At 42.6% G+C, this 17,520-nt stretch overlaps 1 protein-coding gene across 1 annotated transcript; it reads left to right on the plus strand.

Moving 5' to 3' along the window:
- Window positions 1-1,221: 1,221 nt before the first annotated feature.
- On the plus strand, window positions 1,222-17,489 carry LOC139662095 (apolipoprotein B-100-like). Its single transcript, XM_071540688.1, has 26 exons — window positions 1,222-1,276; window positions 1,869-1,913; window positions 2,333-2,445; window positions 2,546-2,691; window positions 3,079-3,226; window positions 3,860-4,012; window positions 4,239-4,363; window positions 4,590-4,675; window positions 4,789-5,239; window positions 5,352-5,469; window positions 5,586-5,732; window positions 5,873-6,084; window positions 6,241-6,460; window positions 6,831-7,004; window positions 7,131-7,334; window positions 7,456-7,623; window positions 7,849-8,054; window positions 8,812-8,982; window positions 9,466-9,596; window positions 9,730-9,931; window positions 10,110-10,282; window positions 10,397-10,572; window positions 10,701-10,816; window positions 11,041-11,411; window positions 11,522-16,227; window positions 16,371-17,489. The coding sequence occupies exons 1-26, from the start codon at window positions 1,222-1,224 to the stop codon at window positions 17,487-17,489; spliced, it is 9,936 nt and encodes a 3,311-aa protein (XP_071396789.1).
- Window positions 17,490-17,520: the final 31 nt, after the last annotated feature.

A 17,520-nucleotide genomic window follows, 5' to 3' on the forward strand; every position in this document is an offset into this window, starting at 1 on the left:
TAGTATTCAGAACAAGTGTTGTCAAAGTTTTTTTACCTTAACTAAAACTTTAGGTATCAAAAGCCTGATTCAGCTAAATATATCTTTTTTCAACAAATATTGGGATAATTTAACTAAATAACGATGAATGAGATTATGAATATATTTTATTGTTCTTTATGCCAAACCTATTCATTTTGTCACTGATAGTCATGATGTTTTCCAAGACTGTAAGCAATGACTTTTGTCATCTCAGTGCATGCTGTTGCTGAAAGATTTAGAGCTGTTGCCTGTATCATGACTGTCACAGAGAAACACTTCAACTTGTTACATTGTTTGCCAAGATACTCATAGCTGGCAGACATGTAACTAGCACTAAGCTAGTTTTTATTTGTTTCATAACAGGTGACTCAGGTTTTCTTTCTGCTTCCATATGATTCATATTGATCAACAGATATGGGGCAAAGGATTACTTAAGTATCAGTAAGAGGATTTCACATAATTATGGATCTTTAAAGGACTCTGTACTGTAACCTTTTAACTGGGTTTAATAAATAATTGTACATATTTCTCTTGTCTGGATAAGACAAAACTACAACAATCACATGACTTGAAGACAATATAGCCACAAAACTAAATCTTTGAGCCAGACCTAGATCAAAATTAGTAAAAAGTAAAATATACCCCAGTACTTTGCTGGCACAATTGAATTAGTTCATTTGTATACTGCCTGTTTAGCACGTCAGGCAGGCTCAGGCAAGCAATCAAAGCCAGTGATTCAGGACATATCAGTTATTAGTTATATGACCTATATCTGATTTCAGAATGTGTTGTTGAGATAAAAGCATCCATGTTATTATTTCATGGTAAACATTAATACATTTATTCCTGTGAAATGCAATTAAAAAAACTCCTCACATTCGTGTCAGGTTTCAAAAACACAACTGCAAGGCTCAATAAAGAGTTCAAACAAGAAGTCATTTAACGCAATCAGACAATCCCATCCCACCCAGTGCTGACAGACAAGTCTTTGCAGGGTATGTGAAATGGTTTTACCTTTGGCCTGCCACAAGGACTGCTCAGACTTTGGAACCAGGGCAACACATTTGCAACTCCCAGTGATCGCATACAGCAAGGTTGGAGAACTATAAAAGCCAAAAGGCAGGAGCACAAAAACTAGTCTTCACTGAAAGAGGGGGACTCTCCTATCCTAAAGGCTTCCAGAGCTTCTCCAAACCCACCATGGGGAGTACCAAGCTCTGCCTTCTGCTGCTGCTGGGCACCTACACGTTAGCCCGTAAGTACTGATAGAGACAAGCTGTTTATTTAATATTACCTAATAGAAGTTATATAGTGTAATCATCTAAGAGTTTCTTTCTGAAATGATAAATCTGTTTGGGGAAAAGAATGTTACCTGATATTTATTGTTCAGAATTTAAAAGACAGATGATTACATCTAAAATGATGCTATTTTGTATGTAACAGACTAATAATTAGAATAATATTAAATAGTGAGCTTTATCATTAGTCATTGTAGCTGTCATATTATTTGTCATATTTCTAATATGTGGGATCTCCTGTTTTGGAATGAAGATCTACAGTTGTTGACAAACACCAACTAACTAAACAAAATATGTTTCTGTCCATAGAACAGTACTTAGACAGTTCTCAGTTATATTATTGCTAGTATCATATTACTGATGAGCAAAACTCACAACACCTTATCTGAGCACAGAGATACACAGTTAGTCATGGTTGAATTATTCATGTTAATAACTATGATTGTATTTCATATAATATGTATTTGAATGATGCTCTTAGCAAAGACATTTAGATGAGGTTGTGGCTTTTTCAAATATGTGGCATTCTGCTTTTCCCATCCTTTACAGAGCAAGATGTGGGGAGTGCTGAGGAACAATCCCCAATGTGTTTTTGTAAGCTACAGCTTTATTGTAAACATTGTGATCTGTATAATTACTCTTTATAGCATTTAGGCGTGATTTAGCTTGAGAAACTGAAATCACAACAAAAGAATAATGAATATGAATATAAGATTATGCATTGGACAAGTGATTGAAAAGATTGATTTTTTTTTTCAAACTAACAGTAAAATCCATTGCCCAATTTACTTACTCAGAACTTCATTAGGAACTCGAAACCGCCCTTTGCACCCTTACTGATGAGCTCACCAGTCGGCCATTATGCTCCCTTAGTCATCGCAATCCATTCCCTGTATTTAAAGCTATATAGAGTGTGTGGTTTCTTATAGCCGTGAAGAAAGATTGTACAGTGTCAAACACTTACTGATCAAATGTTACAACACTCTAACTGATATTTCAAACTCTTTTTTTAGTGGCCAAACGGTTCAAGAACTTCAGGCGGTTTGTGTACGACTATGAAGCTGAGACCTTTAACGGAGTGAACGGAGCTTCCGATCTCAAGAGTGGTCCCAAAGTCTCCTGCAGGGTACGTCTCACAGCCCCGAGTGCTACTGCCAACACAAGTGTCCTGACCCTGAACAGAACAAGGGCAGTTCTAAGAAAACTCCTTTTCCTCTGTTGTACAGGTTGAAATCGATGTGCCCCAGACCTGTAGCTTCATCCTCCGCACCACAGAGTGCTCTCTGACTGAGATCTATGATGTGGATTCAGAGGGGAACCTCGCGTCTCGTCCTGCTGCCGGGGCTCAGGCTTTCAAAGTTGCTATGGCAAAGTAGGTCATTTTTGTCATTCTCCCAACTAAGATTCAGTAATCTTTTGTATTAGTTAGACCTAAAATTGAGGCCTACAGGATCAGAAAAGTTTAAAGTCACTAAAATGTTTTTATACAGTACATATATATATATATTTATTTAGCCAGACATTAAGAGAAACAAATTCCACTTTAGATCATGATCTTGCAAAAGGCAAAAAAATCTGTTGAGGGGGCAAGGTGTTGGAATTCAAAATTAAATAAAATAAAATAAACTCACAACAAGGAGGCAAAACTAGGACACATTTCATAGAAACAGATAGGGCAACAAACCACAGAACAACTGATGGTACAAGAGGAGAGGACAAGCTTAATGGCAGGTTGTAAATGATCTGTCCTCCCCAACAGGAACCCCTTGAAGATCGTGGTTGAAGGACAGACCGGCGTCAAACTCTTCCCTGAGGAGGACGAACCTACCAACATCCTGAACATCAAGAGAGGAATCGTCTCTGCCCTTATTGTGCCTGTAATGGAAGAGGACAGGAATAATGAAATGGTAAGAACTGCTCCACTGGTAGTTCATTTCCTTATTGATGTGTTGTCAACATGTACAGCAGCTATCAATCAATTCAGTCACCGAGGAGAGCTTGATTCTGTTTGTGGTGCAAAAACATACAAAGATAAACAAGTTGTGCAATGAATAGATAAGCTGCCCCGATCGCAGGTGATAACTACCACCCTGTAACATCATGTTCTCAGAATGCCAATCCTCAGTTGCAGGTCAAAGTCCTAGATAAGTTTATCTTGGTAATGGCATCACCTGCTCTCATAACGGGGGTAAACTCTCTAGCTCGATAAGTAATCTGATTCATGTTGATTTTTATTTGACAGAAAGCACGTTTAACAGATATGTTGTTGCAAGTTTTAGCGTTTGTTTTAACCTATTTAAGAAGCAGGCGGGTGGTGTTTACTGTATCAGATGTTTACTGCATCAGAACAACAGTAGTTGTCAAGTTTAGTAAAAATTCAAATACTCTCCTACAATTTCTAACTTTTCTAGTCCTATGTGACAGACCCCATCCATCTGGCACTGAAGTAGGGCAAACCAAACCACAATTTAACAAAGGTCTGATGTTTAAGAATGTATTTTTTCCTATCTCTCACTATCGATACCTCTCACCATTTTCAGGCCACCGTGCACGGAGTCTGTGCCACTGACTTCACTGTCAACTCCAGGGAGGACATCGCCACTGATGTGACTGTTACCCGGGATCTTTCCAAATGTGACAGCTTCAGCGCCCAGAGGGAACACACCAGCCCCCTGGCCCTCATCTCTGGCATGGTAAGAGCTGACTTCCACTTCTGAGCAACTTTTTTCGATATGCTGAGGACGACATTCTCTGTGGTTTGGGGAACTGGAAACCGAAAGCGTAAAGGTCAAAATGCTTTTACGACTTTGCTATTTTACTGCTATTTTACTACTTAACCACTGTCGTCAATTGATATATATGAATGGTAAAAGTTCTTTGTAATCTAACAAAACATGGATGTTGTCTCCCTGCCATCAGCACTACCCTCTGTCCAAGATGATCAGCAGCACCCAGACCTGCAACTACAGGTTTGACAACCAGAGGAAGCACATGACCACCGGAACCTGCACAGAGAAACACATCTTCCTGCCTTTATCTCGCCAGTAAGTTTGGACAGGACAAAGCAGCAATACAATAATAAAGGAGCACCTCATTCATCCAAATCTTTACACACTTCATTTCAGGATTTTGAACATTACATTCTCCTATATTTGCAAGCAGTTTTGACAAATGAGGATATTCTGTATTGAAAATAAAATTATTAAGTGTAATTCTTGCCTAATATTAGTCATGTGCTGACATTTTCTCTTCTTCTGTCATTGAAAACAGGAATGAGTATGGAATTTCTACTCTGGTGAAGCAGACTGTGACCTTTAGGGAGAGCAGCAAGATCAACGACAGAGTCTTTGACAACAGTGAGTGTTTACGTTTTAGAGTATATTGTAATATATGAAAATGTGCTCAGTATGTCAAATGTGTCAAAATAGCCTGCGTTGTCTTACTGGTTCTTTGTTGTGATTCTCTAAAGATGAGGCCAACCTCAAGTTCTTGCCCATGGAGGCTGCTGACGACAAGTCCCCCATCCAGACCAAGGACGCTGCCATTGCCACAATGAGTGAGCTGAGCACCCTGGCACAGACCACTCAGGGCCAGGAGCGTGCCAGCCTCTTCCAGAAGCTGGTGTCCGAGCTCCGCGGCCTGAAGGCTGACATCCTGAGACCCGCTGCCCTTGAGATGATGGACATGTCCAGCGCCCTGACCTCGCAAGCTCTGGCTCAGTGCGGCACCCCGGAATGCAGCAGCGCCATGCTGAGCATCCTCAGGACCTTCGACACCGCCGCCCTTGAGGTTGATGCCGCCATCTACGCCCTGGCACTGCTGCCTAACCCCTCCCGCCTCTTGGTCAAGGACATGCTGGCAATGGCTCAGTACAAGCAGAGCAAACCCATCATGTATGCCCTGAGCAACGTGGTCAGGAAGTAAGTGAAATTATGAGCTCAGCTTTCAAGAAAGTCTTACTCATTTCTGTGACAGTGAATGCTGGATTCTGTTGTACATTTTCTAATCACAAGTGTCTACCTTGGTTGCTAGGCTATACCAGGCTGAGGGCAGAGTGACCCCTGAGATCACCGCTGTGTCTGAGTTCATGGCTTCCATTCTGGGCGCAGACTGCGCTGGGGAGAAGGAGCTGACCTTCCTGGCCCTGAGGGTGGGTGACCAGTTGTCAAATCAGCTCTGATGCATCCATTATAATATCACATTTTATGGCTATTACTAGTTCTCTGTTTTCTCTGACTTCATGTTCTATTCCATCCAAAATTGCAGGTTGTTGGTAACATGGGAGATGCAATGGAGGCTGCAGATCCTGCTGTAAAGTCCACCCTGTTGAAGTGCATGAGACAGCCTACCACCACACTGTCTGTCCAGCTGGCTGCCATCCAGGCCTTCAGACGCATGACTGTAACTGATGAGGTAGATAACTTGCAGTTGCCCCTCAACAGAAACGCAGTACAAATAAGTCACTTACATGTACTGATTTTACAGATCAGGTTTTTACACAACCTCCGTCATCCCAGCATACAATGACAGTTCCTTTTTGTTTTCCTCTCCAGGTTCGCTCTAACCTCCAGAGGGTCAGTCAGTACAACAAGGGTGCCGTGCAGAAGCGCCTGGCAGCCTACCTGATACTGATGAGGAATCCCGAGGCCAGTGACATTGAGATAGTGAAGAAGTTGCTTAAACAGGAGCAGAACATGCAGGTCAAGGCCTTTGTGACCTCCCACATCCACAACATCATCTCTTCCACAGATGCAGAGACCCAGAAGTAAGAATGGAGCGCCTTTACATTGAGAGTGCCTAAAGACAAATAGAAACTTCTTCTTGCTTGCTTTGTATGGTGCCTCATTTCATCGAACCAACATTGCTGATTTAACAACCCGACTATTTGGATTTAGCTTCTAATTTTCATTTTCCTCCTCAGGCTGGGTAAGAAGATAATGGATGTCCTGCAGAACACTGACGTCGCCACTCACACTGACTATACCACAATGTCCCGCAACTACAAGCTGGGAATGGCACATGAAAGCATGCAGGCCAACGTTCAGGGCAACATCGTCTTTGACCCCACCAGCCAACTGCCCAGAGAGGTCTTGCTGGAAACCACCCTGAAAGCCTTTGGCTACAACATGGATATGTGGGAGGTATGTAAAACAACATTTGTTATAGTAATTGGTTATTATTGCTATGATTCCATCAGAACTGTGCTGGGTCAAATAGTAGTTACAAATAATATTTAAGTGTTGGCTTGGGGTACCAGATGAGTGGGGTTTTCCACCTCTAGAACATTTGGATAATAAAAGTATACTTATTGACTTGAGGTGCTTTCCTGTTATTGTGTAAACTTTCTGGCACATATTGTTTTATCCTATTTGGCAAAACACTCCCATCTGCCACTGAAGTAGCACAAAACTAAACATAAATAGCTTTTGCAAACACTATTTGGCCCAGGCCCAGATTGTATCACAGTAAACCCACACTATTCCTGAATCTAATTGTTTTATTGGCCTGTAGGTTGGTATGGAAGGAAAGGGCTTTGAGCCAACCATCGAGGCTCTGTTTGGAAAGAATGGGTTCTTCCCAGACACTGTGTCCAAGGCTCTGTACTGGGCCGGAGATAAGATGCCAACCAAGATCAATGAAGTTCTGGAGAAATGGACTGCTCCCCTGAGAACAGAAGGACAGAAGGTATAACTTGTGTATTGTACTTATTAATTCACCTATTTTTTTTCTGTTACACACTCTATGTTTGTGTAATTTTATCAATTTGTGCTGATACCACCACCACTGAACTCAAATGAACTCTTTCCTAAGGTGCCTGAAAACCTTGTGAGGGAAATTGTTCGCAACTTCAATAAGCTGGCAAAGGATCTACAGAGTCAGGAGTCCCCAGAGGCCATGGCCTACCTTAGGATCATGGGAGCTGAGCTTGGCTACATCAAGCCCAGCGATCTGAAGTTCATCATTGACAACGCAAAAATGTATGCAGAGATTTTGCTGATGATTATTCCTACCCAGGTACTGCCCTTCGCTCACTTCACCCACTCCACATAACACCTGCCCAGCAAATTATAAATCCTTTTCTTTCCCAGAGTGAGAGAACATTCAATTTAACCATGGCATTCATTCTTTTCATTAGGCCATGATGAAACTGATGTCCAGCACTGACAATGAGATCTTCGCCCATTACATCTTCATGGACAACAAATTTACCTTGCCAACAGCATCTGGCTTCCCTCTGAAGTTTGCTCTGTCTGGCATCTTTGCTCCTGGTGCAAAGGGAGGCATTCGCATGACACCAAACATGGTAAATATCCAACAATCCGAAAAATTATGATTGTGATGTTTTGAATGATTATGTTGTTGCTGTTTTTATGGTTTACATCTTTAAAGTGTGTTGATTTTTTTTCAAAACACCATTATAATGTATTATTATCAGTAGTAGTAATAGTTTTGTGTTGCATATTTTCTAAATGATTGTCATGACTCTGCAACCTATTTTGTTTCATTTGATCTATTTATTTCTTTACAGAAGGAGGTGTCCTTCATGCCCTCTGTGGGAGTTGAGTTTGTGACTCAGATGGGAGTCCATGTCCCTGAATTTGTCGTCTCCACTGTTGAGATGCACACCAACATGTACCACGAGAGCGCTCTCAATGCCAAGGTCACCATGGACCAGGACCAGGTCCAGCTATCCATCCCCGCCCCACAGGGCACTACCAAGCTCTTCAGAGTCAGGTACTAAATAACAGCAGCAGAGCATAAACTGCATGGATATATATTATATATAATATAGGGAATTGATATGTACATTATTTGACCTGCTAAATTTTGAATGTTTACTTTTTTTGTTAAAGAGCTTGACTTGTAGATGGCAAAGGTTTGGCTTAGATTTTCTTTTACTTTGTTAACCTGTTTGTAAGTCAGGCTTATTTTTTAATAGCTCAGCCAATATATTTCAGAAAGAAAATAATTTCTTCAATCCAATAAATCACTGTTAAAAAAGCCATTAATGGGGTGACAGTGTTTCAACAGGGGCGTGTAACGTGCTTGGTCGTGTCTTAGCTTACATTAGCTTTAGGTTGCTCCAAGATAGCATGACAGAGCCAGACGACGTCAGTATTGGGATTTCACCCATGTACCACTTTATTCACCTATACTTGTCAACCATACAATGCCTGGTCTCTACAGCACTATAATCTCTCAACATACATGTAGATTGATATAGTTTAACACGTACCAAACCATTACTGAAGAGACAAGCTACTCGTCGGGAGACAGACTGGGAGTAGTACTCAACCTGTTGCTGTAACTCAGTCTCAGAAACACAAGGAGCGCCACCCAGTGACTTAATCTGTTACTGCAACCAAATAATGTTCCAAAAGCATAGTAGGCATATTTGCGACTGTTACAGGCGCCATATTGCATTCACAAATGAGATTTTAAATACTGAAATATATTGAAAACTGATTTTGCTGTTCTCTCTTTGAAATAGCAATAAAGTGCTGATTGTGGGCGGTGGCCATGCTGCCGTGATCCCAGAGAATCATGGTTCTTCGAGCTGCAGCCCTCTCTTCCCTGGAGTCAAGTACTGCACCAAAACACGCTCCGCTAGTGCTGGCGATAACACTGCTGCTCCTTACTTCCCCCTCAATGGAGAGGCTATGTAAGTTATAGACTGCATGTGTATATTTGGTCAATGTACTATTATTGATGACATGACTACCATTCTTAAAATGACAAGGAAATGGCATTTTAATGGTGTCTTGCTGCTGTAATTTGAAATGTTTCCAGTTGAAACAGGATGTTGGGGCGGGACATAACACAGGGAGGGACAGTTCAAAAGTGGGCGGGTTGAGTCACAACAAACATCGGGACCACAACCATGATGTCTAAAGAAAAGGAAACGGGGTTGGGAAACACCCCAAAATGCACCGCCATGCCATGTTGCTACTTTCACTTTGAAAGTTATGAAGTTGCTAGTTTTATATGTTGGGAGGAGGGGTATTGTTCAAAAATCTGTGACCGTATTATTGGCTGTTAACTTTTTTGGCATTTATGGTTAAATAGGTATACATTCGGATAGGAGAATTAGCTAACAAGGTGAAAAAGTCATCAAAGTCTTTCAACTTTGTTCTTTATACCCTAGGTTTGCTGTAGACATCCTGCCCACTAAAGGGGTCACTGAGTATACTGCCACCATCGCCTACAAGCTCCTCAGCGAGGGCAAGGACGGCCGCCAGAAGGTTGATTCTCTGAAGATGACCTTAAGAGCTGAGGGTAAGAGCATCATCTTTGGAAAAAAAAAATATATCCACTAAGCCATTTCTGCAAGTTATATCCTTCTTGTTAATTTTGTATGGTTAAATACATAAGCTTTTAAGTCATACTTCTTCTCACTCTGTGGTTTTAGGTGCTGAGTCAACTGAGGCCACAGCCACCATGAAATACTACAGGAACAGGAATGTCTTCACCACCCAAATTCAGATCCCTGACTTTGATGTGGAGGCCGGAATCAGGGTGGGCATCACCGACAGCAGTGCCAAAGGCAAATCTATTACCCTCGAGATCTCCAACAAGAACATCCCTCAACTGTCTCTGATCGGCCGTGCCAAGTGAGTAAACCTAGTCTGTTGCCTCTATGAAACCTTTGTTCAAACACTGTCAAGTTAATAAATTGTATGACTAATATAAAACAATGTAACACTTCCCTTGTCTACATAAAATAGGCTTTATGCAGACTTTTTGAAATGAACAAAGTGTTTGACTACATCATGGTTTTGCTCATCACAGGCTTCAGGCCATGACTGATGGCATGCTGCAGGTTCAGCTGGTAGTCCCCTCACTCAAGACTGATGCTTCCGTCACGGCTACCATGAGCAATGCTGAGGGACTCACCATGGAGATCAAGAGTGATGTCAAGCTCCCAGAGACCTCCTCCATTCAGGCAGTCATCTTCAAATATGGTACGCCAGTGCAACATTTCTTTTTATGGAATTCAGAGACTAATGTTTGCAGGGATTTGTCCACATGCCGTTTCATGAATGTTGACAGGTAAAATTGTATGTTTTGTATTTCAGGTGAGGAACAGGCTGAGATTCAGCTGATGTCCAACATGAATTCTGATACCAAGATCCTCGTGCCTTACACTGAAGCCTTCCAGGCCTGGCTCAGTCAATTTGCAGAGGATGTCATGGACCAGAGGGTGGTCAACACTGACATGAAACTGCGTCACATCTTCACCAAGGCTCTTGAGGTGAACAAATATCATCATTATAAGCATTTTAGCAGACCCCTAAATTCTTCAACAAAACATCAACTCTTCTAGACCACTTACGTAATTTCTAGACAAAACCATGAAACATTTGATGTTTTTTGAAACAGGCCAGCAATATCTGGATGGACAAGATCACAACTGATGTTCCCTATGTTCACACTCTGAGGAACAGTATGGCAGAGGTGGCAATGCCCTCCATGCCTGACAACCTGTTCATGAACCTGTAAGTAAAGCTCACAATCAACAAGTTGTTCTGCTTCTTAAACTAGGAATGGAAAAGGGAGTACCCTTTTCCATGTACAGATATCATGAAAAATACACAGCTGCATTTCTATGAAATCATAAAATAAGCACAGCTCTCACTTTTTTTTTATTGCACATTGAGGGTTACTTTACAATTTAATATCTATGGATCTAACAAATGCTCTATTTTCATCCTTTCACCAGTGAAAGCACATTCAGATACCAGTTCAGCAAGGACCGTATGACCATCAGTATCCCTCTGCCTCTTGGAGGCAAGTCATCTGAGGAGCTGAGGATACCTCCCATGCTCACCACCCCACACATGTCTATGCCTCAGATGGGCCTGGAGCTTACCCCCAGGGAGATCCAGGTGCCCACCTTCACCATCCCCTCTGAATATGATCTCACCGTGCCACTCATGGGTATGGTGGAAGTGTCTGCTAAGGTCAACAGCAACTATTACAACTGGGAGGGAATGGCCTCTGCTGGCAACAGCACAGAGTCTCCTAGCTACCTGGCCAAGTTCAAAGTCGTGGCTGACAGTCCCATGGAGCTTCTCTCTTTCACATCTGAGGGTAACTTGATCTTTCTTAGTAGCTTTATTTGTCATGAATTTGTTCTTTAACAGAATGTAAATAAAATTATTCATATTTTACTGATTTCCCTTACCTGCCTTGTTTTAAAGGAGCTGCAGAGATTAGTGACACACCAGAGGAAACTCTGAAGTTCACCATTGATGGTTCCCTGAAGCACAAGCTCATGGACACAAGCTTTGGTGTTTTGGAAACCATTGCTATCTCAGACAAACTATTGTCAACTGGAAGCTACAAGATCCAGGCCTTCAGCCCTCTGGGTCTGCAGTCATCTCTGGATATCACCTCCCAGTGCTCCCTAGCCTCAGACATGCTCACTGGAGATGCCAACATGGACGCAAGTCTGTCTGTTGGATCCATGCCTGCCAGCACCACCTATTCCCAGTCTTTTACTGTTGAGCCCATGAAGAAAGAAGCAAGAATCGAGTCCACACTGAGGGTGAACTCTGCAATCCTGAGGGTTGTGAACAAGGCCAAGGCAACATATGCAAATGAGCAACTTCTGATTGAGTCTAACACCAACATGAACAATGACCCTATCAAGCACACCACCAAATTTAGCATTGGCTACAAAGACGCAGAGCTTACAATCCATTCTGACTCTGTGACCAAGGCTGATGAGAGGATGCTTCGTAGTCAGGTAGACATCACTGCCTCTACAGCACAGACCAGCATCAGGATAGAGAATCAGGCTGATGATACAGAGAATCGTGCTTACTCTTTGCTCTCTGGGTCCATGAACCCCTCTGGCATGGAGATCAATGCTGATGCCTCCATTAACATCTTTGCAAGCCGTGCCTCTCACAAGGCAACCCTGACCCTGAACATGAACGGCCTGACCAGCAGCTGTACCACAACTGCACAGAGCAGCCCAATGACCTTTGAGAATGTTTTCCATGGTGGAGTTGACACCACTGGTGCCACTATGTCTATCACCACTAAGGGAGCCATTAAGGAGAACACAGCTGAGCTCAATGTTGAGGGGAAGATTAGAAGCTCAGAGGTCTATCTCAACAGCATGTTCAAGGGCAACCTCTTTGATGCCAGCACCAGGAATAGGGTGAACCTCAGAGTGAATGAAGATGGCTTGACTTTCTCCAACAACCTGGTTGGATCTCTTAACGAGATGAAGACTGATAGCACACACTCCCTAATGCTTACTCTCAGATCCCTTGCCCTCCGCTCCAAGACTGACAATGTCCTTAATAATAAGAACTCATACAAGCATGACATCACACTTGACATGGAACTTTTCACTGCCTCAGTCATTGTGAAAAATGACCTGAAGATCATGGCTGTCAACTTTGTGAATGAAGCCCAGTTCAAGGCAGAGCCCTACAACATGGAGCTGACTGGGACAATGACAGGAGTCTTGTCAGAGGAAGAGCTCAAGCACACCTATGAAATCAAATTTGTTGACATGATCCTCTCTGCGAAGTGTAACACCAATGGTAAACTCCTGGGATCTCACATGACACATACCACTGACATCGAGGTTGCTGGTCTCAGCATGAAGTTCAACAATGTTGCTAACTTCAACTCACCATCTCTTCGTCTGGACAGCACTGTCAAGACTGTTGCTGAACCCTTCACTCTGACCATTGATGCCATTTTCAACTCAAATGGTGCAATGTATCTGTATGGACAACAGAGTGGTGAACTGTACAGCAAATTCCTTCTGAAGGCAGAGCCAATGGTTTTCATGCAGTCATTTGAGTACAGAGCCTCAACCACTCATGAACTGGAAAATGGAGCCTCCATCAAGACCAATATGGACAACAAGTTCAACAGTCTGATGAGTCTTGAAGAGCAGAGTGTCACAATGAAGATGGAATCCAAACTAAACAACCACGCTCTTGATCAGGAAATGACTGCCTACAACAATGCAGAGAGAATGGGAATGGAACTCAAGGGAGCTGTCTCCACCACCCTCTTCAACAAAGCCAGTGAGAACCACGACTACTCCATCTCTGGATTTGTCAAATATGACAAGAACAGTGACAGCCACTTCATCCAGATCCCATTCACTGAGCATCTCCCTGCAGTCATTGAAGAGGTGAAGACTACCATCATGAGGCTGATGGACCACAGCATTGAGATGCTGAAGAATATTGATACCAACTATGAAATCAGTGCCAAGGTTCATGAGAAAGTATCAGAACTGAAAGAGGTCATTGATACATTTGACTTCAAGCTGTTTGTCCAAGACCTGAAAAACTTTATCAGCTCAATGGAAAATCACTTCACCAACCTTATAGCCAAGTTCCCCTCTGAGGAAATCATTAATGTGCTGAAATCAGTCAAGGACACTGTCATGGCATGGATTAAGAAACACAACATTGCCAACAAGATCAATGCAATTTATGCCAAAATAGAAGAAATCCTGTCCAACTATGAGGTTGAAAAGATTATTGAGACTATCATGGATGAGGCTGTTAAAATTATGAAGCAGTACCAGGTCAGGGAAAAGATTCAGTCTGCATTTGCTGCTCTCAAGTCAATTGACATCCAGCCTCTGCTGAACAGAATCATGGTACCTGTGAAAGAGTTTGTGAATCAACTGTATGGCTTTGACTTCAAGCAACTGATTGATGACATGAGTGTCTATTTCATTAGAATGGTACAGAAAATCAAATCATTTGATTATGACACATTCACCATGGAGTTGAAAGAGAAGGTCGCAGAAATGAGCAAGATTCCCTGTTTTGGAAAACTCTATGGAGAGTTCAGAGTTATCTCACCTGACTACAGCCTCAGGACGACAGCTGAGCTGCAGAACACCACAACTGCACCAGTCACACCAGAGTTCACAATGAACCTCAACTCACAGGCCACATCTACTTTTGACGCCCTTGCCTACACTCTGGATGCCAGCGCTCATTTTGCTGTGCCCAAGATGAGTCGTCTGTCTGTCTCTGAGAACATCAAGGCTGTGCACACAGCTTTTACACTTGACCACCAGGGTACAATGACTTTCTATGGACTGTCAGCTCAGGCTTCTGCTAAAACTACTGCCAAGGCCACAACTGAGATCTACGAAGCAGAGCTTGTCAATGATGCATTCTTTGCCATGGAAAATGGAGTTTCTGCCACTGCAGAGACTGCCTATAAACATGAAGTCAACATGCCATCCTTCGACATCTTCAGTGAAGCATCCATCAACCAAAAGGCTGTTGTCCTGTTTGAAGATGGCACTGCTCGTCTGACCATCAATAATCTGGGCAACGGAAAATATGCAATTCAGGACTACTCGGACGAGGCAACTCACAAGAGTGACATGGAGGTTGTCATGGATCTCCACACTGTCAAAGTGACTTTCTCTGGAGCCACAAGCTGCAGCCACTTCAAAATGAATCAAACTGTTGATGCTGAAATCTGCATTTTCAGCCATGTTATTATTGATGCCAAGGCTGAGACAAAAACACCCTTCATGAGGAACAGCGTTGCAGAGCTCAAAGTCCAGGCTAAGGTTGAAGACCTGAAGATTGATTTCACTGCCTCTCATAATGCAGAGCTGGTTGGACAAGTTGAGGGAACACTCTCAAACTCAGTCCTTGCTTTGGTCACACCAAATGAGTTTATGTTTGATGCCAAGAACAAGGGAAACGCCAAGGCTGCCCTTCCATTCAAGCTGTCTGGAAAGGTGGATCTCCAGAATGACATTGCTCTTACCCTGAACTCTGAGGTACAGCAAGCTAGCTGGACTGGTCTGGCTAGATTCAACCAGTACAAATACTCCCATTACTTCACCATGGATAATGGTGAGAGGGAAATTCACATCTTTGCCCAGATTAATGGAGAAGCCAATCTTGATGTGCTGAAAGAGCCTATCACCATTCCTGAAATGACTGTGCCATTCTTTGGTGTGACAATACCAAAACTGGAAGGCTACTCTCTGTGGGAAGATGCTCGCCTGAGCAAGTTCCTAACCACCACTCAGCAGACCTTTGACATGGATGCCAAGCTGAAGTACATGAAGAACCCTGATATGATCACCATTGACATTGATATGGAACCAATCATTAATGTCATAAATACAAATGTCAGGATTGTGCACAAGAACATGCTTGTTGGCAAGGATAAGGCTGTTGCCATCCTCACTACATCTTATGACAAAGCAAAGGCAGAGTATGAAAAATACAGCATTGAGATGCCCAAAACCGTTACTGTGCCTGCATACAAAGTTCCAGTGATGAATGTTGAAGTGTCTTCCTTCACCATCCCCCTGCCTGACTTCAGTCTCATCACAATGCCTGCTCTGCATGTTCCATCTGCCCTTAGGAAGCTGACTTTTCCAAAAATCACTCTGCCCAAAATGCAGAAGAGCATCATGATCCCTGTCATGGGTGATCTGACCTACGAGTTCTCCATGAAAACAGCTATGATCACACTCAAAACTGACGCTAGTATCATCAACCAGGGTGACATCATCATCAGACTTGATGCTTCCTCATCCTCTGAGTTTGAGGTTCTGACCGGTAAGATTGAGGGCACCACCACCATGAACAGAGTCAATGGAATGAAAATGGCCTCTGTCCTGTCTGTAAAACATATGATGGTAGAGGGAAGCCATGACAGCACCATCAGCATCAGTAACGGCATTGTGGATACTTCCATCACCAATTCAGCAAAGGTCAATCTGCCTGTCCTGATGATGGAAATCAACCAGGAGATATTTGGAAATCCACAGGAAGGCCTCATTCTTTCTGTTTCCTCTCCATCTGTGGGACTCCTTGGACTTCAGGTGCAGACTAATCGCCCAGCCCAAGTGAAAGGAAGACTCTATGGTCGATACCCGGTAAGAGACAGAGTCTATACTTAATTTATTTGCTTACTATATTAGTGATGTTTGTGATTTCAATTAAGCTGATGATGTCCATATCAATGCTGCTATGATTATTTACTTATTTATATATTGTTCCTTTTTTTACTTTTCCACAGTCTGAGCCCACAAAAGATGTTGATATCTTGGCTGTGAAGATGTCTGTGGTGAACTTTGATAAGCTGAGCCTTCAGACAACCTGGAATATGGAGATGCCCTACGTGATGATGCTGAGAACGAAGAAGATGGTTCCTGCAGTCAAGAAAATGGTGTCTACTCCCATTGTCGTGACATACATGGGAATGAGTAAACTTGCTGAAACTCTTGAGGGTTCCTTTGAACAGGCGACAGAGCAGGGTCAAATCATGTTCAAGAGGGCTGCTGACAACTTGGCAACATTAAACCTTCCTGAAATTACCACAAGAGTCACAGACAACACCATTATGATCCTCAAAGAGTACCAAAAGAACATTGAAATTCTTCTTGATGCTGCTATTAAATTCCTGAGAGAGACCAAGTTCCAGATCCCCGGATATGAAGAGAAGCTGTCTGGACTTGAAGTGTACCAGAAATTTAGTGCCTTTGTTGCCGATGTATCTGAGGAGGCTATCCAGAAGATTCCAGAGTTCTTTGCTTCCAAGTTTGAAGCAATGCTTGATCATTTCAAAGCCATTAAATTCACTCTCCCTGGCTCTAGCTACATTGTCAGCGGACAAGAAATTCTAGATGATTTGTTGGTAGCACTGAAGAAAATCCAGGGCCAAGTGATTGTCATTGTGAAGAAACTGGGAGATATCCAGCTGGAAGACATCATTGAGAAGTTGTCTGAATTCATGCATTTTACCATTGACAAAAGTGAGAAACTTCTCCAGACCCTAAAATCTCAGAATGTAGAGAAGCTCTCCACTTGGGTAAATGATGTATACACTGACGCCATGAACTCCCGTGTCCTGAATGATATTGGCAATCAGGTTAGAGATGCTCGCAGAATTGTTGTGGCGTACATAAATGTTGTGAGAGACAAGCTCCAGGCAATGTTTGCTGATATGTCTCTTGAGCAGCTTCATGCTGACATCCAGTCCTGGATTGACTCCTTGGTCAAATACCTGAATGCTTTCCACAACAATGTCATTGAGCTCCTTAAGGAGAAAAGCAAAAATGTTGAGCCTTTTGTGAGAGTAAGTGACAGACAGATGGATGTTGATATTCCTTTTCCATTCATTGCCAACTTCAACTAAATGACTGTATAGTCAACCAGGATATGCTGTC

The sequence above is a fragment of the Centroberyx affinis genome, unplaced genomic scaffold (assembly GCF_046629955.1).
Source record: "Centroberyx affinis isolate AG114_WGS23_722 - 3 ecotype Tasmania unplaced genomic scaffold, CSIRO-AGI_Caff_v1 ptg003709l_1, whole genome shotgun sequence".
Taxonomy (NCBI): Eukaryota; Metazoa; Chordata; class Actinopteri; order Beryciformes; family Berycidae; genus Centroberyx; species Centroberyx affinis.

What these genes read in the sequence shown, in the direction of transcription:
- LOC139662095 (XM_071540688.1), top strand. Translation starts at nt 1,222, where the DNA reads ATGGGGAGTACCAAGCTCTGCCTTCTGCTGCTGCTGGGCACCTACACG. An exon ending in ACAATCCCCAATGTGTTTTT is followed by an intron (nt 1,914 to 2,332) that starts GTAAGCTACAGC and finishes CTCTTTTTTTAG; the next exon opens with TGGCCAAACGGTTCAAGAAC. An exon ending in TGACCTTCCTGGCCCTGAGG is followed by an intron (nt 5,470 to 5,585) that starts GTGGGTGACCAG and finishes CCAAAATTGCAG; the next exon opens with GTTGTTGGTAACATGGGAGA.